The sequence below is a fragment of the Centroberyx gerrardi genome, chromosome 11 (genome assembly GCF_048128805.1).
Source record: "Centroberyx gerrardi isolate f3 chromosome 11, fCenGer3.hap1.cur.20231027, whole genome shotgun sequence".
NCBI lineage: Eukaryota > Metazoa > Chordata > Actinopteri > Beryciformes > Berycidae > Centroberyx > Centroberyx gerrardi.
In genome coordinates, this window is record NC_136007.1 from 8,452,959 (window position 1) to 8,476,830 (window position 23,872).

Genomic DNA, 23,872 nt, shown 5'->3' on the forward strand with positions numbered 1-23,872 from the left:
GCAAACAATTCCTACAGCACTGACCATTCTAGTTTCTGTTCTCCCTGGAAGGCAGTTTAACACAGTAAACAGACTTGTCAAACATATATGCACCAATATATCTGTTAGCGAGTCATGCTCTCATAGTGCATGTACAGTCGATGTTGAGCTGTTGGCTAATTAGGTAGAAAGGGGAAAATAGGAGAAACAGGTTAATTAGAAAATATTACAGCTATATGATGCAATAGATGGATTATTCCGTTTTTCAAGCAGTTAGGTTATGGTAAACTTTTACCGATTGTTATATTGATACAGATAGGCTGAATTTTGTTGTCTTGATCAACATATTTTTGGCTTTTAGGGCTGATTTTCGATCTCATGTAAACGGAATCGGCTGAGATTGCTTCATGCAGCAATGTGGTCAAAACTCACACTTTCTGCAACAAATGTGACTGAAATGTGACTGTGTGAGTTTTAGGCATGGAAGTAGAATTTATGTAGGCACGAATCAGGCTATTTAAAACTGACACAGCCTAATCTATTTTCTTTTTGGGCTAGATAAGCTATGATAAAAAACAAACCCTGATCATTGTGGTAATCGTGCTAATACTAAATCATATTTGGTTTGACATTGCAACGATTTTTCCTTAAGCATATGAAACGGGCTTCAGTGTAAACAAAGTAACAGGTGCTGCCATTTCTGGCACATTTTTTTTGCCGAGTCTACCAGTTACTGACGTCAACAACTAAAAAACTAATGAAAAGCTTTACTACAAGGTACAGATAACTGATCCCTTTTCATTTCAACGAATACACTTTGACGATATAGATAGCCTCACTGGTTACTCCATTCTATTGTTGCCTTCTTCCTGTTTGTCTTCTCACCACTAAAGCAAAGATAGATAAGTGTCCAATAAGTGTAAAGGACATCCACAGACACACACTTCAGACAATCCTATGATTTCAGATTGCTGTAAGGAAGTGACCAAGAATGTTGTTGAGGAAAACAAATCATGTTGGATTTGTTTTCAGTGCAGTTGTGTTTGTTCCTTACTCGCTCCTGTAGACTAACTTGGTGGAACGCCACTGGAGAAAATGGAATGTTGTGGAATGTTTAAAGCCATTTTCTCACTTTTTACTTTTAGACACATAACAGTTTTTGCAGGCCGCCACACTTATAGTATATCACTACAATGCAGAGGGCAGTACAGAACACATATTATACTAGGGTGCGAAAGCCAAGAGGCCAGACATCAATGGCCCGGCTTGTACTAGGTCAACCTAGTCTTTTAGTTTCTTTTGTTTGAGTAATAGTAAGGTTAGAAAGTACTCACTTCTTTCACTTAACTACGTCTTAATAATTTGTTTTACTTAGATAAGCCTCTCAGGCTACAGTACCTTTGGATATTTGATAGAGATGAAACCTCTCACTGTAAGCTGCCATTTATTGGTGAGAATAGGTTTCTGTGTCCTGTAGGGAACAATGAATATTAACTTTTTAGTTGCTCTCCTTTTTAGTGTTATAAGTTACAGCAGTCTGGAGAACTTTCTAGTGTCTGTATTAAATAATCCCAAAACCACTTAATCTTTTTTTCATTCTTAAGTATCTGGTTAAAAGCTAAATTTTTATAGTTGCAATAATGTTTTTAATAATTTGGTAGTTCTGTACTGGAGAAACCCTTTGGTTTGCTCCTGGTTAAACCAAGTGGCTGGCAGAAAATTGTTATTTATGCAAACTTACTACCGAGCATTAAATTGTTCACGTAGAATGAATGGTGTATTATATGAACCATTTCATTGTAATTCCCTACAATGACATAAGCTGTGAAATACCAAACTTTTTTTTCTAAGAGGTGTAGTAGTATGAGTTTCTAACACAATGACTGGATACAATCGACGACATAAACTTGAATTATAGCCTGTATTCATACAAAGAATTTATGGTGATTAGCTAAGGAAGAAGCATTTAAAATAGCTCGCCTCAGTTGGTTTTATGAGCTTTGCATTCTGGTGCATGAACACAAATAAAACAGAAGATAATTTAGAGGAAGTTTAGAGACCGAGGGATTTGAGAGGCTGGGCCAGGAAAGAGAACCAAAACCCAGCCATAAAACCGACCAGACAAACAAATCAAACCTAAACTCTCTTTCCTTTTCTCCTCCTGTCAGCGTGACACACCACTTCTAAGGTCCACTGGTCTGTGGTGTTGACCCGCTTCTCTAAAATATGGTTGCATTTGCAATTATAAAGGCATGGGAACGTTAACAAAAAGGCTTATGTTTCTTGGACAAGTCCTGCTTTACAAAAAACGATGTTAGCCACTGAAGCTGGGGTAGAGGCCATGCTTTGTTCTGCTCTGTAAAAGTGTTTGCCTGTTGTGATTCTGGTTTCTCCATTTACTTGAGTTGTCAGATTTAGAATGTATTTGAGGCTTTTCCTTTTGGCTCCATTAGGATTTTTGAATTTTTACCACAGGTATTTCATACCAAGTCTGCGGTTTGCTACTAGCTGTAAACTTTGCATTTAAACCACAGAACTTGAATGGATAGAACGGCCTTTCCCATTCAAATCAACGTTCCTGGATGGTCAGAGCGGCGGCCATTTATGTGTACCGTTTGGCTAGCTTCCGAACCAACTTGCAGCAAGTTGCTGAGGCGAGAGGTTTTGTATCAAGGACCAAAGCAGCGGAAAACTGGCACTGCAGCTGAATTAAATCATCAGTCATGCCTCCACTAGGTGGAGCTCTTTTACAAGTTGCTGCTGTCTTTTTAAGTCAGCCAAAAGTTTTGACATCTGTGCACAGTTAGTAGAAGTGTTTATAGTTGAATTAATCTGTTTCTGCCGATGTCCGTTAGCTGCTTGAAGTTAGCAAATGCTAACTTTTCTTCTCCACTAAAAGTAGGCTAAGCTTTGTTAGTTTTATAGCATTTAAGGGGCTATATTAAATTAAAGGGTCTGCTTGATGATGCTTACCAGCTAGGTTTACTAATATTCTGATTTTGACAAGAAGAGTTAGCGAGAGAAGCACAATCTTTGCTAAAGCTACATTAACCTCGTCACAAACAGCAGCTTTCAGTTTTGTGACACATCTGCACAGCTCTCAAGCAAGTATGACACTTTATGGCCTTAATGCCCAGACTCACCATAGCAAATAACCCTTATACTTCCATAGTTGCCATCTTATGGTGTACTAGCCAAATTACCATAGTAACAGTGGAAGGACCGTTCTATCCATTCAAGTTCTGTGATTTTAACATTGACATTCAGAAAGAAAGACTTACCTGCACTTAAAACATGCGTGCATGACGCAAAACTTGAACCTCGACTTTAAAAGAACAGATGCAAATAAATAAATACATTTGAAAGGGTTTGTTTGTTTTTGTAAACACCATATTTTATCTCACAGCTTGACATTTAAGTACCACTGAATCTCATTCCCTTTGTTTAGCTCCCACCGGCTGTCGCTGTCAGGAGTGATATAGCTGCTGTTGTTCTTAGAGCCAAGATAAAACTGCTTTCCCCAAACACACAGGAGACGCTCTTAGAAAGGATTTGTGATTTTCATTACATCTGTTTGCCTGCTTTGGAACAGCACACGCTTCAGATCATTTTTAGTGCATATGTTAATAACACATATGTTAACGTGTGCTGTGCTGAAAAGTAACACAAATGTGTGTTGTCTCATACTAGACACAGAGATTTGTAGAATATTTCATCTCCTTTCTTAAAGTGCATAGGGAAATAAAAAAAAAACAGAATTTTGTGTTTCCAGAACTTCTAAAATGTGTTTCCAATGGTATCAACTTACTGCAAGGATTGTGTTTATTTTACTCTTTAGTTAACTGACTATACTACTGTACTAGTCAATTAACACTGGGGGGCAGCATCTCATTGAGGTTGGTGATGGCTAATCAGCACACACACACACACACACAAAATTAAATCGTTGTTGAATTCTTCACTTCAGGAACACTTCCCTTTCAACGTATCCGCATTATAATGTGTTGATGTTGATATTAATGTGTGATCTTTGTCAAAGGGGTCACTTCACTCCACACCACATTAAGACAACAGTTATTTTAAAGGTTAAGTATATGTATAACAACACAGGGATGTGGTGTGTGTGCTTATTAGCACTGTGTGCATCCAAAAGCTGCCACACAAAGTCGAAAGAAGATTACAATCAATCAATGTCTTGAAAGGCAGCTAAATCAACTAAAAGTGAGGTTATTATCTGCTGTGTTCCTGCATCTTTGCTGATCTAATTCCATTACTTTTCCATGACCATTATATGCCACATACAACAGTCCAATTCCCATGTCCAACACTTGTCAGCATTGAGGTCCGCTGTTCATTTTCTGGGTTAAATAGCTGATGTGAAGTTGCCAGGTTTCATTTTGGCTTGCTATAACTCTCACTTGGGACTTACGCAGTCCGGGAATTTGTTATTTGTGTTGTTGTTCCTTAAAAGGTAACGAATGAAAGCTTGAACTCTTGTGGATAAGTATCATATTGCATAATTCCTCAAGGCGTAGAAAACAGTTTTCATATTTCCCTTATGTTTCCAGGTTACAGCTAAGGGCCAACACGCACACAAATGCAGACACACACACACACACACACACACACACACACACACACACACACACACACACACAACAAATTGACTCATTTAATGACTTAATTGACTCAGTGCTTTGCCTCGACAGATTTGATGAGCTGAGTGATGGCGTCACATCTAACAATAGAACCAGTGAGTCAATGTTACTCAAAAGATGCATTTTTGCCATCAGGGCCCTTCGACTGTAAAACGCCCTGCCTGAGGAACTCTAACTAATTCAGTATCATCTTATTAATCACTTAATTATTACTTAAATTTAACTTAATTGAATTTGCCCACTTTTTTATTGTGTGTTCCTTATGTTTACATATTTTGACCCCTTTTTCTTTGAGCATGTTTGAGCATGAAGTGTTATTCCCTTTCTTACCTACATCAGTATTATTTTTAGTTTATCATTGTCAGTGCCATTATTGCTATTACAGATGCCCTTATTTGGCCCGGTTTACTGATGGTCCTCAGTTACTCAAATATGCTAATTAAAATAACATGGAAAATAAAGGTGAAATAAAGCACAAGGCGTGGTCATGAGATTGGATCAGAAAAAGAAAATCATTATTTAAGGCACACCTTTATAGTCTGCAACTCCATCACATTTGAATACAAGAAACACACATAGTGACAACTGAAGGACAACAAAACCTTATAGGGATGAGATTCACAGGTATGGAACAAGTCTATTCCTAGACTAAATTATCTTTTAAATGGAGATATCCATTGAAAATTATATTAGCACCAGACCTGGGTCCAATGCTGTTTGCAAATAATTGTTAAGTGTTTGTTTTATCCCTCTAGGAGTAGTTTCTAGAAGGGTGGAGTCTGCCACATAAGATGATATAATTAGTACCCTGATGCAATAAACTCCACCCATCTGATACTCCAATTAAATATGAACAAATTAAAATAATTATTTGCAAATATTATTTATCACAGGTCTGATTAGCATATACTATAACCAGGACTAATCCATCTGTTTAACTGTCCCACAATATCATACAACTTATACAAGAAACCACCTTTGGATCTGTGAAATTACATCAATGACAACAACAACAACACAAAGGTTAAGTCAAAACATTTGTACCAATTTTCAATAGAAAAGTGCCAACAGTTACGAATTTGATAGAGTGAATAAAGTTTTAAATATCGTTACAAGTATCATAGACTGGATAGGATTGAGTTGTATTGCAGATACAGTAAGGTCAATAGAATGACTAGGCATTAGTAGAAATCACATTTTACTTATTGAATGTGGAAAAAGCTCAGGTTTTTCATTACAGTATCTATCTACTTACTTGTATTTAGGGGAACCAGCTGTGTGCCATATCTAAGGTATAAGGCACCCCTCTACAGACTTTAGGGGCTGGTTTCTGAGACGTGGTTTCAGCCAAGTCAGGATGTATCATTTCACTTCCTATGGAGCTATATTTCCCCCAAAACAATTGTACGTAAATTCAACATTGTGAAATGCTTCAAGCGTAAAAAAAAAAAGGGATTTGAAAACACAAAGTCAGTTCTGTAAATCTATAAACAGGATTGTAACCCGTGTCACCATTTATGTCTATAAAGACAGACACAGATCGTGTTTTACAACTCTGGAAACACTCGTAAGGCGCCTTTGGCCTACAACTCTGAGGAAAAACTACAACAGGAAGTAATCATAACTGGAAAGGAAAATTTGGGGATTTTTCAATGTAAAATTAAACTTTTTGCCTCGGTTAAACCAGAACTTTTATTTTGAAACTGCCGAGGTGGAAACCACATTAAAAACGCAATACTTCCAGGTTAGAACCAGGAAAACGCTGTCTACGTACACACAGTCTGAACGTAAGAAATAATCTGTAAAACGTATAAACACAGTTGCAAAATGAGAACAGAAGGTATAAATAGATTTCATTTGTAAACGATGGGTTACAATCCTGTTTATAGATTTACAGAACTGACTTCCGGTGTTCAAATTAGTTGTTTTTTTTACGATTGAACCATTTCACAATCATCGGTTTACATATGATTTGTTTTGGGGGAAATATAGCTCCATAACTTCCACCGTAATTGGGTCGTTAACAATTTTTAACCAGATGTAGTGAGAAAAAAAAAAGTGAAAATCGATATAAGGAAGAAAGTTTTCCACTGTGTCATCCAGCTGGTGCACAGTTTCCCATTATTGTTTGAATGCCATCTGCACAAGTACGTGGCAGCAGAAGCAGAATGCAAATCTCCTCTTCTTCTATGGGAGTAATTTGCTGCAAATGCAAATGTACAGACTTTTCTGGCGGCACATCTATATAATTGGTTGGATTCAACACATTAGAGTAAGGGAACTGGCATTATTATCAGGCAAGACAAATTTCGATCCGGACTTTAATTGAAAAATGAATCTTGTCTCGTCCGAGGCTCGGCTTAATCCACGTCTGTGAAACCATCCCTACGGGAGAAAGTATTCACTCACAGCTTTATAATTTTTTGTCTCTCTGTGCATAAATGCTACAATTAATGAAGAAGCGTGTGCAAAGCAAGGTTCAGTGCAGAACATATAACATCTACCATCTATCTACCTTTCCTACAGTTTCAGAGCCATAAACCTTTATTTGAAGCCCTATAGCCAATCATTTGCAGATTGAGGCAAACAGCGTTGAGGTTATGCCACAAATCGATTTTTAAAGGAGTTTTAAGCTGTTGATCGTTTAACTATAACTCAATCTACTGTGCGACTTGACAGTAAATGTAAACTCCAACTTAAAGCATACACATTTGAAGAAAACCTGCAGCATGGTTCGCCTAAGTCTGCAACTGACGGAGCTGGGACAAAGTACAAAATGCTGCAATCCTATCATCTTTGTTAGCTTGACTAGCAAAGCTAAGCATAATGACCACTACAACCATGTTTCTGCTGCTATGATAAAGTGAGCCATTCACGCTCAAGCCTACAGTTCAGCTCTTTATTTTCTATCTCAGTAGAGGAATCTGTGGTTGCTGTCTTAAAAACAAAGGCCTCATTTTAATCTCATTTTATGTCTAACCTCTCAGTTTTAACGTTGTCTACTCTTAGTGTCGTGCTCTAATCTCAAGTCAGCTAGATCCGCGCATAAATGCAGAACCATCCACCCAAGTGTTTGTTTTCCAATAAGTTAACGCCATCCCGACTCCCTCAGCCGATTCACAACAAGTCCGCTTCGCCGCAGCGCTGGAGAATCAGTCTCATATTTGCAGCCAAGCTTCATTTGTCATTTCTCATGTCAGAGCTGAGCGGCCGTGTCATTGTCTTCAATTTTGGCAGCGGAGCGACTTCCTGTTTGCTGTTTGCAGCTCACTGCCCAGGGAGAGAGGAGGTTCAGCCGACTATGGAGCACCAGAGCAATGCAGGGGAGCGTGATATGAGCGATGCCCCACTGAGAGTCATTCTTCTGGGTGAGAGGGGAGGGGTGAAAGCCTGGGTTGTGGCTTGGCTGCTGCTCCAAGAATCCATTTTTACCCCTGCAGCGCTGGATAAGGTGGTAATTGTGGGTGAGCGGTGATGCATGGGTGTGTACAGTTGTGTGTTTTGTGTGTGTGCGTGTGTGTGTGTGATCAGTCTGAGTGCCTGTGCTGATAGAACAATAGGTGTAAAGTGATAGACTGGGTGTCAAGTGCTGATCTACAAGCTGTGGGCTGGCGCAGGTGACTTTGGAGCAGGTAGGGATCTACAGTCATTAGGCCTATCCTGATATGTAGGCAGCCGGCTCGACGTTGTTGTTCTGCCCGTCCTCGATAGCCTTGTTCTTCTCAGTCATCGACAGCTCAGAAGACTCGGAGTCCACTGCTGCTTTCCTTGACCTGTTGGGTGAAAAACATGCTCTTACTTTGGTTGAAGAGAATGTAATGCCTAAAGTGAACATAACAAGCCCATGACAACTCCATAAAAACACTGTGAAAGTTGTAATGAAAGGAGTATATCCCAGGCAGTCGACAATTTTTCTTTTCATTATCTTCTGTTTATTCTCAATCTACTTGTGTACTCTCTGCATGGCAAAGTCAATTCAAATTTGTGTATAATCACACACTGCTACAATTTAAACAAAGTGTAATTTGAATATGCAACAATTAAAAGGTTTTCTAAGACATGGCACAGTGATTATTTATTTTTTTATTTTTATATTTATTAAGTTATTTACAAAATGTAATTTTCACATATTACCCTTGAAGGAAACTGATAAGGTATTTTACATAATTGTTTGTGTACATTGTAAATGCCAAAAAAATGCAATATGGGGAGACCTTTTTTTTGGATTAATTATTTTTCAGACCTTTAGCTGCAAATGTAAGATGTTGCCACTGGGTTGATGCTGTTACATCAGTCGATCAAGAAACTGCTTAACTTCCCTGTTGAACTTTTACGAATGGTACAGAAAGCTTTTCAGCAAAACATATTGGACTTTGTAAGAGCCATAGGTAAGATAAGAGAAGAATTGCAGCATGTAAGAAGTCCTGGACAAATTAATAAGCCAGTTACTAAATGACCTAAACTGAGATATTACTACTTGACTCAAATAAGTCTTATTTGAATCATTCAATGTACTGAATACCTTCATGTTTTAGACGTTTAGCTGATGCTCTTATCTGGAGCGACATACACTAACTGAGCGCAAACCTGGGACCTTTCAGTTATGGAACAGCCTCTCTAACCACCGGGACACCCTGCCGTTCCCGTAATGTCGTTTGATTAAGTTAAATTATTGTAATTCTAATTACTTACAGAAAAGCCTTCTCAGACTTCTAATGCAAGGAGTCCGTTTTTGATGGTTCATCTAATTTGTTATAACTGCTTTACGTCTCTCTCTCTATGCTCAGCCAATTCTCAGCAGGTTGAAGGGTGTGGCTGTGTGAACATACTGAGCACCACCCCTTTTTTTTGGGCAATTGTACAAAGTGGCAACATCTAATGCTCAAGGCACAAGCAGCGCTAAAGTAAATTCTACTGTGAAAATCCCGAAATATTTTAAATGCCACATGTCAACCCAGTATAAGCCAAGGATTATCGACACAGAGGTCTCTCTCTCGCTCTCTCCCTCCTTCTGTCACAGTTAATCACACACCCACACACACACAGACCAGATCTTCTCCACTTTACTAGTCTAATGAAAAATAATATGCCTGTTCAAGAGAAGTGAGAATCCGCATATAATCACATTGTTATCATTTTACACCAGACTATGTTGCTCTCGCCAGCCATCACCTCTCTTACTTCCACACTGTCCCTGGCTTCTGTCTAACAGACTACAGGATACCTCATTAACCATGCATAGAGTCGACCAATCATAGCATTCTTTAAAATGTGGGTATACAGTATTTGACATTATTTTCACCAGGAAGTGCACTGCATTTTTAAAACGGTTTGATTCTGATGACAAACTGAGGGATCATTTCTGAAAGGGCAGTCGTTCCACGGTTATGATATTTGGTGTAACTTCACATTACCATGCCCTTTGTTAAAGTATAACATGAGATGTATTGGGTGTAAGGGACATGTGTGGGACGGGTAATGGAGGTTCTCACTTTTCTCTGTTGAAGACGATGAAGTCTCTCTGAACGTTGTCCAGACGCTGCTGCAGTTGGCCGTTCTGGAGGAACAAAAACACAGACAGAACAACATCAGCAACATCTGAAAAAGCAACAAGATCAGGGAGGATCTTTAGTCGTCATATCTCCAGCTACAGAATCAGAATCACTTAATTCGTCGAATACACAGGAATTTGTTTTGGTGACACTGGTGCAGAAATACAGTATATCGACAACTTACAGAATTTCACAGTACATGCTGGCAGACATCGCACAGAGCCAACAGGACCTCACACACAGTGCAAAGGAACAGTGGAAGATGTACAATAAGCAGTAGACTATACACTACTCTCCTTGTATCAGTTGCTCACTCCTGGAAACCAGGGACAAGCTGATGGAGAACAAAGAAGAACATTCTGCACAGTATGTTTCCTAGCTAGAGCGTTCCCATGTGGACACTAGAAACACATTGTGGTGCATCGCACATATTGTAGTTACATCAGAGGGAGCATAGCAGGCACGTTTTTTTTTTGTTATTTTTTGGCTAAGGCTGGAAGTTACTTTAAAAAAACCAACATGATCTCATAAATCTTTTATGAAATGAGCACAAAGTCTGAAACTCAGATTACGTGCTGTGGACATGAATTGTGTGAAGATGAATTGGACAAAGCATTTTCACCTAAAGGATGGCTTTGGGTGAAAGTTTTACTTTTTTGCTAAAAAATAAAACTTGCCTCACATTTCTCACAGAAATCTTCTACGTACAAACTGGGAATTGAACCCAGGTCATCAGCATTGAAGGCAAATGCATAAACTCATCCTCCACCACAATGACCACTATTTCACAACAGCATTTTCAATGTCAGGCAACTTTCTGTTTTTAGTCGTGCCTCCTTCACATGACCCTTTCGTGACTGGCAGAGAGAAGTAACTGTTTGAAATTTTGAAAATTAGAAGGTCTCAATGGCACAAAAATCATATAAAGTGACATCAATAAACTGCACACTCCTCAGGCCTAAATTTCTTCTTTTTTGTGGTTGATAGAGGTGGAGATGGTGGGAAAAAAAAATTCCCTGCTAGTTCAACCATGGTTGGTGAGTCCAGCTTTGTCTGGACAGAGCGCTTGCTCAGTGATCTTCAGAAAATGATCTTTATATTTAGCATTTAAGTTTTGATTTGTCACTTCCCGTGCGCCCAGAAGATTTCCTGCCAGTGACCAAACCTGCAACTGAAAACTGAAAACAACTGAAATCTATTTAGGCAAATATGGTGAGTCTACACTGTCCTAATGATGGGGATGGGACGCTCAGCTCTGTTGCAGCCCCATTTTGTGTGCTTTTACATAAAAATCTTGCCTAGTGCAGCATTACAACAGATGGCACTGTACCAGGAAGGTAGTAATTATAAAGGGACATCTCCAGTAGGAGTCTTTCCACCTGCATTCACCTTAAAAATGTGACTGCAGAGGCTGGTCTTCCGCTATAACCTTTGGCAACTTTGGAATCTGGTGGAATAACTATAAATAATGTTTCTTCTCTTTGTGAGGTGAAACTATGTAGTAGCACTGACTTTGCTCATGACTTTCTTATTATGTTACACTGTGCTACTTTTACTGTGTTTTATTGTGCCTTTTATGACTTTTTGAATTTAGCGTACAGCTTCTTTGAGTGGTCGTACTTGATTAGTCGTACTTCAAACAGTCTTTCATCAACCCCCTTTTTTTATTTCTGTCCTTGTCATTTAATTTGCTGCCAGATAAATGGAGGAAATTGACCTAACTTTAGAGGACACTTGTGCTCTGACGTCTCCACCTGCTCCATGCACTCATACATATTTACCCCACTTAATCATGTGAGAACATCCGCCTCTATGATGCCAGGCTGTCCTCGCAGTCTTGTAGTGCCAAGATAAGTAGGACAGGTGCTTTCTCACTCTCCCAAGGAGGCAGCGAGGAGCGAGATCATAGAGATACATCATCATTATGACACTGTATGATCTCTATGGGAGGCATGTGTGTGTGTGTGTGTGTGTAGTATGTGTGTGCCCACATACAGATACACACACACACACACACACACACACACACAAGCTTGTATTACTTGTGAGGACCTTCATTGACTACATTAATTCCTTAACCCCCAACCCTAACCATCACCGCTACATGCCAACCCAAACCTAATCTTTCTTATTTTTTGGTCATTCTTGCCTTTACTTGAGAGGTAAAACTGGAGAGAGACAAGAAATATTGGGGCAGAGAGAGAGAGGGATTACATGCAACAAAGGTCCCAGGCTGGATTTGAAACCAGGACATCGCAATTACATGGTACGTGCCTTAGACCACTGAGCCACCAGGACGCCCCCCCTTAAATCTAATCTTAACCCTAAACCCAGGACATAACCAAAAAACTAGCCACTTAAAGAAGTAACGACCGGCAAAATGTTGTCACTTTGGTGGATTTCCTGAACTTTCTACCTTTGTGAGGGCATTTGGTCCTCAGATAGAAATACAAGAGCAGACACACACACACGCTGCCTCTCCACACACGCCTCCAGTCAGATGAGCCCTCTAAACTCCAGGAGCCTCTTCAGGAAAAAATTGGCCGACCCCCTGCCCAGAGCTGTCAGTCACACAGCCCAGCAGAGACGCTCTGTACAGGTGCTGTAACAGTGGGGGGGGGGGGCAGCCACTGGCAGACCACCAGCCAGCAAATAAAATGGGACAGAGAGAGAAAGAGAGAGAGGAGAGAAAGCAAAGGAAGGTGTGTGTGCATTTGAGAGACAAAGCAAAAGAAAGAGGGAGCGGAACAGAAGGCGTGTGTGCGTTTGTTTATTCATTTTTGTATGTGTGGGTGAGAGAAACACAGAGAGAAGAGAGAGAGAAGAGAGAGAGCAAGTGGAGAAACAAGAGAGAGGTCTGTGTTCAACGTTTGTGTTTGTGCGCCTGTGAATGAGAAAGAGAGACAAACATTAATTTTCTCTACCCGTTTATTCCTATTCATGGTCATGGGGAGCTGGAGCCTATCCCAGCATGCATCGGGCAGAAGGCAGGGAAACACCCTGGGCAGGTTGCCAGTCCATCACAGGGCAGATAGACAGACTCACATTTGTAACGATGGGTAATTTAGAGTCTCCAGTCCACCTGACTTGCATGGGTTTGGACTGTGGGAGGAAACCGGAGCAAAGCCGCATGAACACACACAGGGAGAACATGCAAACTCCACATGGAAACGGCCAGGGGCGGGAATCAAACCCGGGTTCTTCTCGCTGTGAGGCGACAGCGCGAACCACTTAACGCACAGACAAGCAGACAGAGAGAAATTGGGCCTGAAGGAGAAACAGCAGGAGAAGAGGGTGTGCCCGTGTGTGTGTGTGTGGGCGGGGTACAGGAAGGGCAAAGGAACGAGCAGACAGAGACGGAGTAGGAGTGCGTTAAGTCGTGGAACATCAGCGTGTGACAGATTACAGATATGACAGATAAGACGCGAGGCATGAGGCGGCGGCGCTCTGATGCTGTCACGCTGACATATCGCTCTCCTCTCTTCTCCGATCTAAAGGGCATGACAGAACCTGATAACGAGAACAGCACCTTCATATTACTCTGCCTTCTGTATATCTGTCAGTCCGTTTACAAAGCACGTCTCCGCCGGCTTTTGTCACTCTGTCTTTAACCCTCATTTCACCAGCTTGACTAAGAAGACATTCTTATTACAGCAATGGCCTTGGTCAGTAGTTGCGGGGCAACCTGATCTCATAGAAAAACATGAAATGAGCACGACTTGTTAACACCAAAATACGCAGTGGAAAGTAAGGGCGTTGTGGTCGGGGTGATGGATGGGCGTCTGCATTTTGCATTTGACACCGGCGACTGGGGTTAAATTCTCAGCTCGTACAAAGGAAAATGTTTTTCTTATTTAACCATGACCAAAGCCTTTCCCTAACCTTAACCAAGTTGTTTTAGTTGCCTAACCATAACCTTAACCCAAACCATAACCGAGTTGTTTTAATTAACTTAACCATAATCTTAACCCTACTTACTCACAAGTTGTTTTACTGGCCTAAACGTAACCGTTAGCCAACCTTTGGAACGTAATTCAATTTGTGGTGGAGAAATGTTATTTTCACATCATACGTGTCCACAGCATGCAAATTGGTGTTTCAGAGTTTGCGTTCATTTCACGTATTTGTGTGACATCATGTTGTTGCAGGGGAGGTTAAACACAAGCAGCACTGTTGAACTGCTGCCAACAGAGCATCTCCCCTGGAGCAGTTGGAGGTTTAGTTCCTTGCTCATAAGCACTTTGATGGTTGTGTAGTTGTAGGAAAGGGTTATTTTCCCTTCTCAGATTTCCCGAATTGGTCTGGAGATTCGAAACGGAGACCTTCCTGTAAGCCCAGATTCCTTGGGCTACCGATGCTAGAGGTATTTGAATTGAATTGAAACCTTTATTTATACAGGATACACACACTGAGAGCAAATCTACTGTGATTACAATGCCCATTCTTATATTCTGTTCGACAACTTGCTTTACAGAGCATCTATTTAGACATCTACCAACATATCACTCTGCTGTCTGTCACTCTGCTGTCTTGGCAAAGCTCGTACAGTCAAACAGCTCTGATCTGTCAACCAAGTTGTGATATCTTTCCAAACAGATTCTGAATTAGGTAAAGTTTAATTAAAATTCTGCAATCACGTCACTTTGCTTTGCCAAGGTTTTGTCATCTCGCTAAGCTCTGCCATTGTATCCTTGTCTAGGACTCGATGGGACTTTACAGCAGACTTCCCCAACTGCTCAAGTGAACATCGCCGGATATGAAAATGGGATCCTTGAGAAAATACCAAACAAACTGGAATGTGTGTAATAAAATCTCACACACTTTGCTTGAATCGACCCTTTTACATTAGCCGACAGTTGACAGATACACTCTCCTGTCTGGCTATATAGCAAGGTATTGCTAAAATATACAGAGGCCAGTTGTGGGAGGGAAAACATATCACAGCTAATTACATCTGATGCCAGAAATGTTTCAAAGTCTATTCTCTCTCTCTCTCTCTCTCTCTCTCTCTCTCTCTCTGCATCCCTTTGCTGCTACTCTCTTGATCAGGTGACATGATAACTACCAAATTATAATGTCTAAAGTACACACTCCCTCTCACACTCACAATACATCTTTTTCTCTCCCCCTGAAAACCAGACAACTACTGACTTCCCTGCATATCTCTCCAGCTCTCTCTATCTCACTCTCGAGGAAAGCAATTACTGTTAACTGATATTAATTAACAGTATGAATCAGGTGTCTATGAAATTCAACACATAATAGAAATAATCACTGACTCGATCTCCACTGCATTTCGCAGATAATATTGCATATTTTGGCATTTCACCAGGCAGCGAAGATATTTTTTGGTAAATTTGTTTTGGCACCAATTTCATCTTAATCTTAGGGATTACCCAAAGATCTCTCTCGCTCTTCCAATCACACACACACGTGCACACACACACACACACGCACACACACACACAAGCCCCGGTTAAGTCCCTCTTGTGTTTTGGTCTATACTTTTCTTATCTTTCTCTCACACACACTTCCACCAGACACATCCCATCTCTCAAGAGACAATTCCAGATGGAAACTGATGATTCCCTGAAAGGCTTAAGGCCTGAGATTTTGATTTTGATTGATGGATGGATGGATGGATGGATGGATGAACAGATGAATGGATGGATGGAGTTTTGTAATTCTCCAGTGATCCCAGAGGGTGAAATTTGTCTGTTTGGCAGCTCCCTTAGCTACAGAACAACGCCGCTGAAGCTGGTAAGCGTGGATTCACAATGGATCAAATCTGGAACTTTCACCCTGCTGCTTGCTGGATGGATGGATGGATGGATGGACGGATGGATGGATGGATGGATATAGGGAGAGAAGGTAGGAAAGGCTCCAGAAAGCTTGCTGGATTCGGCGTCCATGCACGCTGCCAAAAGAAGCCTCCAGCCTTGCCAAGGACAGACTGTGAATAATAACAATGCTTTAACCTGTAGACAATTCACCACTTCTTTCTCCCTCTCTGTCTCACTCTGTCTCTCTCCCTCTCTCTCTCCCTTCTTATTTGATGGCTTTAGAAGGAGGGTTCAGAAGTTAATTGCCCCAACTGCTAGATTAAACTTTCCATTTAATGAGACAAACCAAGAGGGAGTGCTCTGCTGGGCGAGAGCCCAAGAGGGACATTTCTCAACGTCCTTGTCTGGGTTTACTTTGTTTCCGTCTGCAGCAGAGACTGACTTTTGTTTGTGATTTGATTAATATGTGTATATATAGTATGCATAGCGACTGGAATAGCTTTGCTGGGGGATTTAATTGTGAAATAAGCCCTAATTCATACATTCAGGGCAGTGGGCAGAAAGCACATGCCATCACCACCAGACATGTGGGTGTGTATTAAAATGTCTTAAATACAGTTTTTAGACAGATTTTCCATACTTTTCCCTATCTTTTCACCATGTGATGACAGGTTTAAATTTTTAATTATGTTTCATTTTGATGCAAATATACAATTATAAAGAAGTATTGTGTTTTTTACATTTGTTGATATCTTGTCAAAGCCGAGTTGGAAAGTAAAGCGAACAAATTAATGCAAAAGGGTTTCACCAAAACATGTAAATGGATTGGCAGTCGTGACGGTGTCATTTTCTAATGTAATATTACTTCATTTGCACTTCCAGTTGGTCGCAGTTAGTTTAACCCACATGCAAGTCCACACTTAGATTACTGTAACAGAATGGATTAATACAATATTTAATTTTTAATTTAATTAAATTTTCATCGCATCTGCTTTAATACACGCAGTTGGGCATCAAGTCCTTAAACATTTAATTTCCTAGAGTCATTTGTCATACACTGAGCATTTATAGTTTTAGAACTAGCTATATTCAATGGGATGTAGGCTGGTTTTAAATTCAATTCAAAGTATCAATTAAAAGGTCTTGCAAAGTCTTACATTTGGTTTTCTGAAACCTGCAGATACCCTGAGTATATGTGCATAAAAAAACACAAATACTGTATTACAAAATCTAAAGCCTTGACACGCCTACACTTTCATGTGTTGTTATGACACATATAGTACCCTTACATAATTGCCATCTAGACAAACACACACACACACACACACACACACACACACACGCACCCAGCTCTCTTTATCCCTCTTGTAGACTGTGTGAGATTGTGGTACGTGGTAAATTTCCATTGTATTTCATACATATGTGACAATAACGTCAACTTGAACTTGAAGGACATGCGAGAGTAGGAGACAGATACATGTGTATGTATGTGTGTGTGTGTGTGTGTGTGGGGGGGGGTTTGGTGCCTATTTATTTTGTTCTCACAGCACGAGTCCAATTTTCTGCCGCATTATCAGTGATTTAATTGAGCTAATTCTATGCTACATTATGAGCGTAGCAGCTACAGGGAGGCAGAGGGAGAGAGATAAAAGAGGGGCGAGGCGAATGAGTGAAAAATGGGTGAAGGGAGGGATAGAGGGGGAGGAGGGGTGAAAAGGGAGAGCGAGGTGTACACAGTATGGTGGATGCAGAGAGTTGAAAACATGGTGAGAGAGTTTCAGTCTGGAGGAGGAGGAGCAGAGTCTGGGAGAGGAGAGGGGGAGGAGAATAAAGGAGATGAGAGAAAAAGGGAGAGTAGGAGAAGAAAGGAAAGGGGGGAGAGGAGAGAAGGAAAGGGGAAGGGAGAAGAGAGAAGGGAAGGAAAGGGGAAGGGAGAGGAGAAGAGGTGAGGAGAGGATAGGAGAAGAGAAGAGAGGAGAGGAAAATGCTAAAAGAATATAGAGAAGCCTTAGGGTAATGAGTAAGTAGCAGGCTGGGACAGGCATTAGGGCAGCCAGCTTTCTTCATTTAATATTGATCTGTTCTGCTTTAGAAATGCTGCACATACTATATTCCCCTCCTCTCTCTCTCTCTCTCTCTCTCTCTCTCTCTCTCTCTCTCTCTCTCTCTCTCTCTTACTTTCTCCAGTCTCTCTCTCTTGTATATGCATCCTCCACCAGTGGCCCCACAGGTGCTTTGTAAATATGGTAAAGCCGGCAAAGCATGGCCCATACAAAAACACAAACTGACAGGCAGCCTGTTTTCAACTCCCCTTCCAGAAAGGTACGGGGCAGAAAATTGAAGGTATCGATTGGGGGAATATATGAACTGAGTTGAAATAAATACCAGATAGCAGATGAAACAAATCATTTTGAAGGCCTGGCGAAAAGGGTCAATATTTTCATCTATATGTTTGAGTTAATAATTCCTTCCAAAAGTCTGTGGTTGTGGTCTGACAAAGACTTATTGTCACTGTTTTGGAGTGGCAGCTTGCTTGCTAGTAAGTTTAGCTGGTTAGCTGGTTAGCCGGATATCATTCAGTGCCGTTAACATTCAGACTCTCTGCACCACCTACACCTTGGCCAGACTCAAGTAAAGCCAACTTTTTACAGGGCTTTGAAAACACAATACCAGTGTGTACCAACGTGCTTTCCAAATAGCGGGGTTACAAAACTAGGGGAAAAGGAGGAGCAAAGTTAAGACGTAAGGGGAATAAGAGTGTGGTTAAAAGTGGGAAATAAGAACCCCTCATCTCCACTGCCTCCTTCTACAACCCATCAGCGCTCAGCTTCATCGGTCTACTAATCACCCACACCTGTTTCTCATCATCAAGGACTGATTGACCCCCTTTTATATTTCCCCTTTGTTTCAGTTTCTCCTTGGGTAGCATTGCACTAGCTTCCCTTGTGTCATTGCTAGACCTCAATTTTCTAATCCAAACTTTGTACTACGCCTAAATCTGTTGTCATTAAAGGTTTCCTGCACTTGCATCCTGGCCATGGAGAGTTCTTCACACAATAGAGCATAAAAGAACATGTTGAACAAGACGAGTTTTAAAAATTTCGTCTGATCAGATGGTTTGGGGGAGGCTGTTCTAAAGTCTCGGTGCAGCCACGACAAAAGCCCCGTCACCCCATCAGTCTTAACCGGGACCTCAGAACCGCCAAAAGCCCCTAATTAGAGGACCTGAGGGACCTCGCAGTATTGCACAAGGACAAAAGATCAGAGATATACCCGGGAGCAACACCATGCAAAGCTTTAAAAACAAACACAAGGATTTTGAAGTCGATTCTGTAGCGGGAGCCAATGTAAAGATGCCAGAACAGGAGGAATATGGTCCTTTTTATTTGGATCTACATAAGAGTCTAGCCACAGCGTTCTGGACAAGCTACAGACGATGGGACATAGATGCCGGACTAATAGATTACAGAATACAGTGAATTGCAATAATGCAGACGGGAAGATATGAAGCAGTGGATGACTCTCTCCAGATCAGTAAAGGACAGAAAGGCTCTGATTTTGGAAATAAACCTCAACTGATAAAAGCATTTCCCAACTGAACAAACCTGTTTGTCAAGCTTCAAAAGGCTTTTGGCCTATAGTTCAAAAGAAGAAGATAAATGGCCCAGACTCTGTTTGATGATGTTAATGTACTAAAATGGCGATGCTCTGGATAAACAAACAGGAGATAAAAATCAGCCCAGTCTGTTGGGGACTTTTCTGTAATGTTCTGTTTTTCTTCTCTTTAAAAAAGCTTAGCAAATGCTAACCACTACTATTACTAATCACTACTAATACATTTAACTGATCTGCATGAAAAATCCCACATTGTGAGGAAGACAGCAACTACAGAGAATGGGCTGCAACCACAATCTTTCTTTTAACACATAATACTCACTTTATTGTTTAAGAAAACATAGTTGCTGTCTTCCTCACTATGAGAGGTGCTGTTTCATGCAGATTTGGCTATTTTTGACAAACACCCCGTCCCACAAATGGCCACCAAACCCCAAACCCCAAACATTTCACTGATCATATGTGTCCACCATCTTTTTAATAGCAGGGGAAAACACAGTCTCTGGCGCCATAGCAGATTCCCAAACATAATTAAATGGGATGCTATCTGGTCATTACGAAGGCCTTGGCACATGGCCAACATTGTTCTCATACTCCTGAAACCACTGGAGGCCCAACATTGGGAAGACACCGCTCCCCTTAAGAAAGAAATGCATCGTTGGACTTCATGGGGCATTGGTCAGGAGGTAACAGGCAACAAGCAACATCTGAACCCTATTAATCCTCTCCTACTGTGCATACTGTATACACACAGACCTACCATGTATAACTTTGTTTTACTTTGTAGCTCCTTGTAAAGTGGTGTTGCTCCCTAAAAGAGCAAATAAAACTGTTTAATGTTGAGTTCTACTCTGTCGCCCTGGTTCAGTGAACAGTACTACAAAATATAACCATGATATTTAGTGTTGTAGCACTTGAGACGGTCTTGATCTCATGTCGTGGACTTGTCTTGTGCCTATTTTGAGTTGGACTTGTCTTGGTCTCGGCCACTATTGGATATTGACTCAACTTCTTCCCTAAAAATTTTCAAAGATAACTTTTTCTCTCCACCTAGTCCACCTCGTTTATTTGTACAGTACAAAGCAGTTTTGCAGATAGATCTACATCTCTGTTCATCCTTAAACGCCTTAAGGAAACACTTTATTTTCACAATTGGAAAGACATGTACACTGTTTATTGCTTATTTTGGTCTCAGTCTTGAATATGACTTGATTTGCTCTGGTCTTGGTCTTGACCTGGCCTTGATTCGAACTCGAATTGACCTGGTCTTGGAATTGACTTGGACTCGACTGCAGCCCTGCATGAATTACAATGAATTACAAAGGATGAATGAGGCAATTCGATTTAGGAAATGCAGGCCACACCAGTACAAAAGCATCTCACTGACTTAATGTTTGTTTCCCTTATTTTGACCGCTCCCTGTAAGCTCATCTGTCTCCATAATTGTAAAAAATGTTTCCCTGGGAGGCGGCTATCATTACTTCATTAGGAGACTTTCTCTTTGTCTGAATGGGCCAATGGATGACAGATGTTGTCTGGCTATACAGTGAGATATCACTGATGCACTCACAGGCAGGTCTGCACAAGCAGCTGTCAGCTCCCATAAAACATGGCACACTTTGGGCCAGCTCCGACTTATTACTGCAAGCTGGCGAGGTCTGTGCTCCAGACCACACAAATCGTTTCACTTCTATTAGAAAAGAGTCCCATAAACTGTTCTAATGTACCAAAGATTTGGAGAAGGCCCAAACTTAAAAACAACAGCTTATTTACTTTGTAATGGCATACACCAGAGAGGGTGTGTGTGTGTGTGTTTGAAGCCAAGTTTTCAATGGTGCGAAGCAATACTGCAGTATAGTGGCCAGACCAAACACACACTAATGCAGGTAAACACACAAATTAGTGAGTTAATCACCTTGGTTTGATCCTAGATGGGGTTTTAGCTTTTCGTTGCCTGAAATAATTTAAGGATTCAATCCTTAGATGTCTACTTGGACCAATTCAGTTGATTCTTTTGTAAATACATTGCTTCTGATAGGCAGAGCTGACTACATGCTTTAAACTTGCACACCCAAAATGCCTCCAAAGTGGCAGAAACAGGCTGCAGGAACACAGAGGTAGTGATGAAAATTGTCTCCAGGCTGCACTGGAGGAGCCATCAACAGCAGCTGCATCTATTTTTTATGCACGTTATTGCAGAAGAAATATCGACTTGGGACAGGTGGTGACACTCATCACTATACTGGGACTTGGACCTGTAGTGAACAATATGACTAGCTTTGTTTTTAAATACTGCCTGACAAAGGCATTATTATAAAGTGCAGCATATTAAAAATCCCATCAGAATGCCTTCAGTTCTAAGTTAGGGCAGAGAGGAGAGGAGAGTTAGGAGGAGGAGCAGGAGGAGGAGGAGGAGGAGTGGGGAGGGAGGAAGTGTGAATAATGGAGTGGTATATCTTCCAGCACTGAGTTGTGAAAATTAAAGGGATTTTCCATGTGGACCCATTCATCCAATTATTAACTTACAGATGAACAGAGAAGATGGAATGGAGGGTGTAATGACTTGAGGTGGAATGAGAGAAAGTGGATGGAGGAGGAGGGATGGTGGGAGAGCAAGAGACAATATCAATGGGAAGAGGAGGAAGGGTATGAGGAAGAACGGAGGGCAATTCTGATAGGCTACTGTTTATTCCTTTATAGGTCAATGGACCGAGCATGACACTGATACTACTCTGTTACGGGTTTGGTTCCCACTGGGGCTAACCTTACTAAAAAGGTATGTACTGTAAGACACCATATGACATATATTATGTTATATGTTTTGTTAGTGAATGTAGTCCACTTTTTGGAATCGTGACTAGTAGATGAGTTGTTACCATTTGGCTGTTCCTTCTTAAAAATGGTCTAGCTTAAATGGATTGCATTTATATAGCGCTTTTCTAGTCCACCGACCACTCAAAGTGCTGTTGGGCCAGGCCATGTGGTCAAACAAAGGAAAGGCCTACATGTAAGATTGAAAGCCTAAAACACCGGCCTAACAAGGGAATCAGAAACCTGAACTCTAGCCCACCCGCTGGGCTAGGACCTTAACAAAGGAAAGCAGCGCCAAAATTCCAACAGGCCCTGAAGTTCACACCTAGGTGCGAACTGGCTGAAACCCAACCTCTGGTCTCTCATTGGACGAGACTCGGGAGAACCCCGGGATGTCCCCATGACGTCACCAAGAGTATAAATTCCAGAAATACCTTTCCTCATCGCCCCTTATTGCGACCCCGTTGCTGAACAAGGTGGTACCTGAAACGTTCGAACTGTTCTTTTGTTTAGCCGAGGCGCAGTCTTCAACTCGCGGGACGAGACCAGACTGTTTAGTGTTAGCCATAACACTGTTGGATCCAGAAGGATTAGATTAGCTGTTTGTGCATCCGGCATTCTAACTCCTTACACGCACTGCCGTGTGTAGCAGACCTGCAGAAGTGGACTGGAAGAGAATACAGCTGAGGACACTCCTTCCCTCCAAGAAGACAACGTAAGGATACGTTTCTTCCACCAAGTCGACTCCTGGCTGACATCTTCGCTGCCTACGAGGAAAGCCAGCTGGCCGTTGTTCCGTGCACGGAGAGATAACGGTCCCGCAGATATCCTGGGAAACCCCCTGGAATCGATAAGACGGACTCAAACACACACCAATCACTCGAGAGTGAATCCCAAGTAAGAGGTTTTGGTTCTGGGCAGAGACTAGAATAGGTGTGTTACATAAGCTTACTGATCAGAAGCTGTATTTGTGCGTATTGGGAAGCGCATCGGACCGCCGCGTCCATATTATGCTGTATGAATAATACCTCAATCATTATGCTTGCTGCTTAATTTGATTGTGTTAATGTGAAGCTGATTTGTGTTCAATTGCATGCCGCTGAGCTTGCATCCATGTTAGTAGCCACCGTATAGAGCCAATATACTGCCTTTTACCAGTTCAAAGACCAGTAACCCGGCGTACTATTTCCAAGTCGTACCCCGAGTTCCTGTGTGGTAAAAGGCTATTGTTGTGTCTCTAGACGGCGAGTAGAACCTCTAGGTTTACCCTGAGTGTTTCCCCCTTTCTCTCTCTCTCTCTCTCTCTCTCCCTTACTAACCACACACACACACACACACACACACACACACACACACACACACACACACACACACACACACACATCTCATTACCCATTCATTGCTACTTTAGAATTAGATGGTGTTGGTTTAGCTGCCTAACTCCAACTCCATCTTGGTTCCAAAACCCCCTTTG

At 41.3% G+C, this 23,872-nt stretch overlaps 1 protein-coding gene across 1 annotated transcript in view; it reads right to left on the bottom strand.

Moving 5' to 3' along the window:
* Nucleotides 1-8,292: 8,292 nt before the first annotated feature.
* stk32a (serine/threonine kinase 32A) overlaps nucleotides 8,293-23,872 on the bottom strand; it is an 82,855-nt gene continuing 67,275 nt past the window's right edge. Inside the window, exons 10-11 of the mRNA XM_071916322.2 lie at nucleotides 10,130-10,194; nucleotides 8,293-8,410 (exon numbers count right to left, since the gene is read on the bottom strand). Coding sequence (XP_071772423.1) covers nucleotides 8,293-8,410; nucleotides 10,130-10,194 — 183 coding nt within the window. The remainder of the gene's footprint in view (nucleotides 8,411-10,129; nucleotides 10,195-23,872) is intronic.